The sequence below is a fragment of the Engraulis encrasicolus genome, chromosome 23 (assembly GCF_034702125.1).
Source record: "Engraulis encrasicolus isolate BLACKSEA-1 chromosome 23, IST_EnEncr_1.0, whole genome shotgun sequence".
NCBI classification, from domain to species: Eukaryota; Metazoa; Chordata; class Actinopteri; order Clupeiformes; family Engraulidae; genus Engraulis; species Engraulis encrasicolus.
The window spans coordinates 42326735-42336734 of record NC_085879.1 but is presented as its reverse complement, the minus strand read 5'-3'; the positions used below and the strand labels follow the sequence as shown (position 1 = coordinate 42336734).

At 47.2% G+C, this 10000-nt stretch overlaps 1 protein-coding gene across 1 annotated transcript in view; it reads left to right on the top strand.

Moving 5' to 3' along the window:
• The window catches only part of fam189a1 (family with sequence similarity 189 member A1), a 300434-nt gene that overhangs the window by 265257 nt on the left and 25177 nt on the right, over nt 1–10000 (top strand). The window contains exon 7 of the mRNA XM_063189949.1: nt 4570–4705. Within this exon, the coding sequence (XP_063046019.1) occupies nt 4570–4705 (136 nt within the window). The remainder of the gene's footprint in view (nt 1–4569; nt 4706–10000) is intronic.

Below are 10000 nucleotides of genomic sequence, written 5' to 3'. Positions count from 1 at the left end.
CAGCTAAAAATGGCTATTTCTGGAAATTCAAAATGGCGGACGATGGAGAAGATCCCCCTTTTCATGTATGAAAAATGTACTTTTCTCCAGTCATAATGAATACTTAGAATTTGATGGTGGTGATAAGTATTCATGAAAAAGGTAACATTAGTGAATGGGCAGCATGAATTCTGGAAATAAACAACTACAAATCTCACACAGTGTCCCTTTAAAAATCCTGGATCCGGATCATGAGCATCAAAATTTAATCACCTGTTCCTTTTGTCATTTCCAACAACTCCACAGATAGCGCGTTCAGGCCGACTGAGCCTGCACCACGAAGCTGTGACAACAACACCTCTCTGCTAAACGACCTGAACAGTTTCTTTGCCCGTTTTGAAGCACAAAATGACACTCATCCACAGAAAACTCCCCCTCCCCCCCATGATCAACCCCTGTACCTGTCCTCTGCCAGTGTGAAGAGGACACTGGCCACCATCAACCCACGCAAAGTAGCTGGCCCAGACAACATACCTGGCCGAGTGTTGAAGGATTGTGCAGAAGAGCTGAAGGATGTCTTCACAGACATCTTTAACATCTCTCTGGAGCAAGCAGTCATCCCATCACTTTTCAAAGCTGCTACCATCATACCCGTGCCGAAGAAATCATCACCATCATGCTTCAATGACTACCGTCCTGTAGCACTGACGCCCATAATCATGAAGTGCTTCGAACGGCTAGTCCTGTCACACATCAAAGCCACCCTACCCCCCACCCTGGACCCCTACCAGTTCGCATACCGAGCCAAGCGATCCACGGAGGATGCAATTTGCTCTGCCCTCCATCCAGCCCTCACCCACTTGGACAATAAAGACTCATACTGTATGTGAGAATGCTGTTCATTGACTTCAGTTCAGCATTCAATACCATAATACCACAACAACTCATCAGAAAACTGGACAAACTAGGTTTCAGCACCTCCCTCTGCAACTGGCTGCTGGACTTCCTGATGCAGAGACCACAAGCAGTACGGGTAGGGAATAACACCTCAAGCACCCTGACCCTGAGCACGGGGGCTCCGCAAGGTTGTGTTCTCAGCCCCCTGCTGTTCACGCTGCTGACACATGACTGCACAACGACCCACAGCACTAACCATCTAGTGAAGTTTGCGGATGATACAACACTGGTGGGCCTCATCACTAAGGGCGATGAGACTCACTACAGAGAAGAAGTAGACCTGCTGGCCAGATGGTGCAAAGACAACAACCTCCTGCTGAATGTCAACAAGACCAAGGAGATTGTTGTCAACTTTCAGAGGGTCCAAAAACAACTGCCACCACTGACCATCAACGGTGATGCTGTGGAGAGAGTGAGCAGCACCAAGTTCCTTGGAGTGCACATCAGCGACGACCTCTCTTGGACCACCAACACTACATCACTGGTGAAGAAGGCCCATCAGCGTCTCTACTTCTTGCGCAAACTAAAGAAGGCAAGTGCTACACCCTCCATCATGACAACATTCTACAGAGGAACCATAGAGAGCGTCGTGTCCAGCTGCATCACAGTGTGGGGAGGAAGCTGCACGGAGAAAAACTCCAGCGTGTTGTGAACACAGCGAAGAAGATCATTGGAGTACCACTCCCCTCCCTGCAGGACATTTACACCGCACGCCTCACCCGGAAAGCACTGATGATCATCAAAGACACAAGCCACCCTGCACACAAACTGTTCAGCCTCCTGCCCTCTGGAAAGAGGTACAGGCGCCTCCGTTCCCGTACCACCAGGCTTGCAAGCAGCACGATGCATCAAGCAATCAAGATACTGAACACTCAACCCACTCTCTCCCTCCACTGTCAGCCTCTAGCCAGCCAGGCCACTGACAACCCTCCCCCCCTCATCCCCACCACCATATCTGCGACTGAACATTCCACCTGCACTACTACATCTGTGACTGAACTTTCAACCTGCACCAACTCAAAACATACACATGCACACACACACACACACACACACACACACACACATACACACACACACACACACACACACACACACACACACACACACACACACACACACACACACACACACACACACACACACACACACACACACACACACACACACAAGCACACCGCACTTTCTGCACTAAACCCAAACATACACACACTGACACACAACTCATACTCACACACACACACACACACACACACACACACAGAGAGAGACACACAGACACACACACAGACGCACACCGCACTTTCTACCTGCACTAAACACAAACACACACACACACACACACACACACACACACACACACACACACACACACACACACACACACGCACACGCACACAAACACACACAAACACACACACACACATACTGCTGCTGGTGTATTTGATAAACCTATTTAATTATTTATTTTCTTCAAATGCTACTATTACTATGTCAGAACGCTATAAAGGACTTTTAGAAAAAGCACAAAAAAATACCTCCTCTTAATGTATGTTCTCTACAAGTCTTCTGTTGTCCAGTCTTGCACTTTAAATGTCTGTATGAGCACTGTCTATGTCCATACTGTCTTATGTCCATGTATGAGTACTGTCTATGTCTATACTGTCTATGTCCTTATCTAGATTAGTCTATGTCTGCATGGGAGAGCAAGAAACGCAATTTCAAATTCTTTGTATGACCAGTGCATGTAAAGAAAATTGACAATAAAACTTGACTTGACTTGACTTGAGAACCGTGCTGGGGCCCGTTCCCGCACCTAATCGTGAACCGTCTGTCATGTTCACGCCACAGATATTTGAGTTCGCGAACCGGAAAGTTGGTTCGCATTCAAAATAGTAGGTTTTTCTCCGCGAACCGTGACGACAGCGTGGCTGTCAGCAGGTTCATCCGGGTAACACAGTCACGTGCGGAAAAAGTTCAGAGCCCGGTATGAACACAGGGGGTTCGCAGATAAGCACTTTAGTGCCGAACGTAACTGGTGCGGGAACCGGCTCCGGCTCCGTTCTGGTCGGCCTGAAAGCCCTAAAAGTGTCATCCAAATCGGTTCATAACTGTTTGAGTTATCCTGCTGACAGGCAGACAAATAAACAGACAAAAAAACAAACAGACAGACAGACAAACCAACGTGATGGAAAACATAACCTCCTTGGCGGAGGTAACAATGTTTTTTGGGGGATTTTTAAATTAAAAGTTCAGATGCAATCAGAAATGATTCATCACAAAACTAAAGATGCAACATTTTGTGTTTTGTTCTGGAGGCATCGCATCAGTAGGCTACTCTTGTTTCATTGGCTACAAGGGCATAGAGTTCGACTGGGTACTCCTCTATAATTGGTTAATGAGGTCAGACAGATAAGGAAGCTTCTATTTTATTGGTTAACAAGGTCAGACAGTTAAAGAAGGTTCTCTACTATTGGTTAATGAGGTCAGACAGCTGAAGAAGGTCCTCTACTATTGGTTAATGAGGTCAGACAGCTGAAGAAGGTCCTCTACTATTGGTTAATGAGGTCAGACAGTTAAAGAAGGTGCTCTTCTATTGGTTAATGAGGTCAGACAGCTGAAGAAGGTGCTCGTCTATTGGCTAGTAAGAACTGACAGGTAGAGCACCAGGAGGATTTGCTGACTTTGACCAATTATATCTTGTCTCAGAACTGTACAGCATCTTTTAGGCTTTCACTTTCGCACGGACACGCTCACATACAGACCTACGCATGCAGGCACACACGCACACACACACACACACACAAACACACACAAACACACACACACACACACACGCAGGCACAAATAGCCATATGTCAAGTGCTATTGAGGGGATGTGCTGCCAAATGATAGTGTTGCCAACCTGCAAGAACCTGCGGACAATTACACACACACACACACACACACACACACACACACACACACACACACACACACACACACACACACACACACACACACACACACACACACACACACACACACACACACACACACACACACACACACACACCAAATGATGTTTTGCCAACCTGCAAGACCCTGCAGACAATAAAAAGCCTTCTAGTCTTTAATCTCCCTGCTGTCATAGCAACACACACACACACACACATGCACGCATACGCACGCGCAAACGCACACACACACACACACACTCCCACACACACACACACACACACACACACACACACACACACACACACACACACACACACACACACACACACACACACACACACACACACACACACACACAGTGCCGGAGGTCTTTGTAGCCGTATATTTGTGTGTACATGCACAGTGAATTTTGTGTCGTCTTATTGGTTGCTATGAAGTGACCCTGTTTATGATCTGTTGTGCCATATGTAATGTGATGTAAATTTATGTAATAATGTCCAATCACAGGAGCCTTCATCTGTTCGAAATGTGATTGACAGCTGAGCTATGACATCCTATTGGCTGATATGAAGTGACCCTGTTTGTGTTGTCCAATCACAGGAGCCTTCATCTGTTCTCACTTTGATTGACAGCTGGGCTATGACATCTTATTGGTTGCTATGAAGTGACCCTGTTTATGTTGTCCAATCGCAGGAGTCTTCACCTGGACTTCCCCCACGCCCCCTTCAGTGCCATCTACGGGGTGCCCATCAACAGCCCCGGGTCCTTCTACCCCTCAGAGCTGCCCCCGCCCTACGAATCCATCGTGGGACACACACCAGCCAGCCAGGTAGGATACACACACACACACACACAAGCACGCATGGACGCACGCACACACAAACGCACACACACAGACAAACACACACAAATGCACACACACAGACATGCACGTGCGGACACGGACACACACACACATGCACGTGTGTGTGCGCGCGCACACACAAACACACGCACACACACACACACAGACATGCACGGACACACACACACACACACACACACACACACACACACACACACACACACACACACACACACACACACACACACACACACACACACACACACACACACACACACACACACACACACACACACACACACACTTCTAACAAAGAGAAAGACACACTCTTTGTATCTTGTGCCAGTTTTTGTCCTCCTCTCCTCTCCTCTCCTCTCCTCTCCTCTCCTCTCCTCTCCTCTCCTCTCCTCTTATGCCTTGCCTCTGCTCTGCTCTGCTCACCTCTCCTCTCTCCTCTCCCTCTCCTCTCCTCTCCCTCTCCCCTCTCATCTGCCCCTCTCCTCTCTCCTCCTATCCCCTCCTCTCCTCTCCTCTCCTCTCCTCTCCTCTCCCTCTCCCCTCTCCCTCTCCTCCTCTCCTCTCCTCTCCTCTCCTCCTCTCCTCTCCTCTCCTCTCCTCTCCTCTCCTCTCCTCTCCTCTCCTCTCCCCTCCCCTCCACTCCACTCCACTCCACTCCACTCCTCTCCTCTCCTCTCCTCTCCTCTCCTCTCTTGCTCCCTCTCTCCCCCCTCCCCTCCCCTCTTCTCCTCTCTCCTCTTCTCTCCCCCTCCTCTCCTCTCCTCTCCTCTCTTCTCCTCTCCTCTTGTCTCTCCTCCTCTCCTCTCTAGCCCCTACCCCTTCTCCCCTTCCCTCCTCTCCTCTCTCTCCTCTTCTGTCATCTCCTCTCTTCTCCTCCCCTCTCCTCCTATCCTCTCCCCTCCTCTCCACTCCTCTCCTCTTCTCTCCTCTCCTCTCCTCTCCTCTCCTCTTCTCCTCTCCCCTCCACTCCACTCCACTCCACTCCTCTCCTCTCCTCTCCTCTCCTCTCCTCTCCTCTCCTCTCCTTTCCTCTCCTCTCCTCTGCTCTCCTTTCCTCTTCTCTCCCCTCTCCCCTCCTTTCCTCCCCTCTCCTGTCCTCTCCTCTCCTCCCCTCTTCCCATCTCCTCTCCTCTCCTCTTCTCTCCTCTCCTCTCGTCTTCTCCTATCCTCTCCTTTCCTCTCTTTTCTCTCCCTCTCCTCTCCTCTTCTCTCCACACCTCTCCTCTCCCCTCCTCTTCTCTCCTCTCCTCTCCCTCTCCTCTCCTCTCCTCTCCTCTCCTCTCCTCTCTTCTCCTCTCCTCCCCTCTCCTTTTCTCCTCTCCTCTCATCTCCTCTCCTCCCCTCTCCTCTCCTCTCCTCTCCTCTCCTCTCCTCTCCTCTCCTCTCCTCTCCTCTCCTCTCCCTCTATAACTGTCTGTATTAGTCTCCAAAGAGCTTATTTGCCTCAGCAAAGTCTATTTTGATCCAGCAGGCCAGACAAGAGACATTTGGGTTTGCAGTAAAAAGCAGTTTAAAATAGATAATATTATGAGTCTACTTACTCAAACCCTGACGTTTATGGGCGCATGAATTGGTCTATTTCCCTTGAGATAACGTCTTTAGTCCCCGTCAGGGTGATGCGTTGTTTTAAGTGGAGCGGAGGGGGGGGGATAGGCTGGTGATAGGAGATGGGTGAATCATGGAGTATCTCCTCCACTGATTTTCTTTTTTGTGTTATTTAGTATGGATATGAGCTTAACTGCCATCCCACCACCACCAGACCCCTGCCATGATGAAGTTGACAGTCATAGAGGTAGAACATTAGACTAGAGGTGACCCCGCCCCCCTTTTTACGGCAATCTGTGGCAGCCATTATTTGGAGGTAGACCTGAGAAATGGAAATGAATGGAGAAGGAGGCTCACCTCTGTCAAAAAATGGCTTAATAATGTGAAAATGTCCATCAACACACTATACAAGGCCAATAGTTGGAAGTGTGTTGCGCAAATATGCACATAATTTATATAATTTGATTTTTAAATGTATTTTATCGACTCATATGATTTTAGTAGATATTTAGCCTGACATTTCGAATCTGGTCTCTGATTTATGCGTTACTTCATATTCACACAGTTTTAGTCAATTTTTTTGACAGGGGTGGGTGTGTTTTCCGTTGACTTGCATTGACTAAAGGTGCCTACACTACCTACAGAGAATGGGAAGCTCCATGTACCATTTCCCAATGCTGTCGCGAATTACCATGTCACCTCCAGTCTACTGTTCTACCTCTATGTTGACTGTCCCTATAATTAGCTGTTATCAATCAAAGTAGCATAATAACTTGACAACACACTCTAAAAGTGTTGAGCTTAATTGAAGTACAAGCTTTTAATTGTACTCCGTATTTTTAAAATGGTAAGGCTCTCACAAAAATGTTTTTTTTTTTAATTGACTTTTATGGCTCTCTCCACCAAAAAGGATTCCTGACCCCTGCACTAGCCAATACTGTTGAACTCTGAACCCACTCAAATTGTGTTCGTCTGGATAGGTGTATTATTTGGCCAAGGTGCATGATCATTGGAGAGAATTAGAGAGTTTTCTCATTGGCAAATTCTGGGTGGAAAAATCTCCGTAAACAAATGTGACACCAGAGGAAAAGGAAAAGGATTAGAGAGAGAGAGAGAGAGATAGAGAGAGAGGAGGGGGGGGGGTTAAGAAAGATCAAGATAAGAGAGCAAGAGAGAGAGAGAGAGAGAGAGAGAGAGAGAGAGAGAGAGAGAGAGAGCGACAGAGAGAGAGAGAGATAGAGAGCAACAGAAACAGAGACAGGTATGGGGGGAGAGAGAGAAAATACAAGCATACTGGGCTGCATTTCTTGAAACCATAGTTGCTAACTACGTCAGCTACTTTGTTGTTTGCGATGCAATTTCCCATTGGCAACTACCCAAGTTGCTAACTGGCTAGCAACTACACTTTCGAGAAACACAGCCCAGATTGCCTTGATTGGACCCAAGGTGTATGAGAAGGAAGGGAACTACGCCATTTAGTGCCAATAACAACATGGCTAAAGTGAGAAGGAGAGAAAAACAGATTTCTAAATGAGTTTTCTTTTTCACTCTCCCTTCCCATTATCTCCTCATTCCGTTGGTGATAGAGAAAGCAGACAAGAGAAGCGAAGGCAATAACAAGGCTAACGTTTCGGTCCGCACACTTAAAATCCTTTTTGTTTTCTTTTTATTAGGCCTATTTCATGGCTGGATTATGATCTGATGAGCACTGTTGAAGTCGAAACGTAATCCAGCCATGAAATAATAAAAGATAACAAAAAGGATTTTAAGTGTGTGGATCTCTCACTCAGACAGTCAGCCTTTGTCCTGCACCTTTTCCTGGGATGTGCACAATCTTCACCTTCAACTGACCTTGTCTAAGTGGCTCAGATTGAAAGTTAGTGGTGAGAATGTAGATAAAATGTAACAAGTCACATCAGTTTCCAAAATGTAAGGAGTAAAAAGTGCAGATAATTGTCACAAAATTGTAACAGAGTAAAAGTAAAAGTATGTGTGTTTGTTTTTATGCAAGTTCAAATACCAGAACAATTACTTCAGTACAGTAACGAAGTAAAAATACTTCCATCTCTGCTCCTCATTCCATGAGAGATAAAGAAAGCAGACAAGAGACGCGCAGACGATAACAAGGGTAACCTTGTCTAAGTGGAGCAGTCTGCCGTTCAGGCTGAGTGAGTTTTCTTTGTGATTTGAGACGGAGGCTTTTGACACCTCCACCTCCACATGACCTGAACCACAGGTGACCTCGCAATGCACCACAGCGGCCATTGAGATGAGGTCAAATGCAGGACGCCATTGACGTGAGGTCGAATTCAGAACACCATCGAGATTAGGTCAAATGCAGGGCAATGCCAATTTCTTTTCCTTTTTTTTTGTTCCTGTCCTCCTTTCACTCTTGATAGCAGTCCCTTAGACACTGTCAGCCTTTATCATTTCTGTGGTAACATTTCCTATATTTCGTCATATTATTGCTGATATTTTTTTTAATGACTTTTAGCGTAATAGGTTTGTGTCATTGCTTGCATTTATTTGAAGCACTAGATTTTTGTAGTCTTTCGAAGCATCTTTTAGGCTTTCGCTTCCAGACGGACGCACGCACATACAGACCTAAACGCATGCAGGCACGCAGGCACACGGGCACACGGGCACACGGGCACACACACTTCGACACACACACACACACACACACACACACACACACACACACACACACACACACACACACACACACACACACACACACACACACACACACACACACACACACACACAAGGCAGAGAAAAATATCCTTAATGCCGAGTGATCTTGAGTGGATGTGCTGCCAAATGTTGGCGTCTTATTGGCTGGTCTTCTTGTACAAATTGTTCATTGATAAAGCCATCATAATTCATTCATTTATTAATTCATTCATTCATTCATTTGTTACGGGGTCCGACCTAGGGTGTAGCCAGAAGGTTGCCAGTTCAACTCCCGACTCGCCAGGTTGGTGGGGGGAGTAATTAACCAGTGCTCTCCCCCATCCTCCTCCATGACTGAGGTACCCTGAGCATGGTACCGTCCCGCTGCACTGCTCCCTTGGGGCGCCATTTGGGGGCTGCCCCCTTGCACAGGTGAGGCATAGATGCAATTTTGTTTTTGTGCAGTGAGCACTGAGTGCTCTGTCACAATGACAATGGGTGGTCACAAACTTGACCCTGGTTCTGCCCGCAGATGAAATAGTGTGATTTGCCTACTGTACCATTCAGAGATTCTTTTTGCTCTTCATTGACCTTAAATGTCACCCATCAGTCAAACTATTATGGATAATGCCGCACGCACGTGCAAACACACACACACACACACACACACACACACACACACACACACACACACACACACACACACACACACACACACACACACACACACACACACACACACACACACACACACACACACACACCTGCACATAGACACACACAGACAGACAGACATACTCACACACACACGCACGCACGCACACCAGCACACCAGCACGCACACCCGCACACATGCACACACACACTCACACACACACACACCAGTGCTACTTTATTCTGGTATTTATTGCACCTTGTGTACTCACTCTCTCTCTCTCTCTCTCTCTCTCTCTCTCTCTCTCTCTCTTTCTCTCTCTCTCTCTCTCTCCCCTCCTCTCTCTCTCTCTCTCTCTCTCTCTCTCTCTCTCTCTCTCTCTCTCT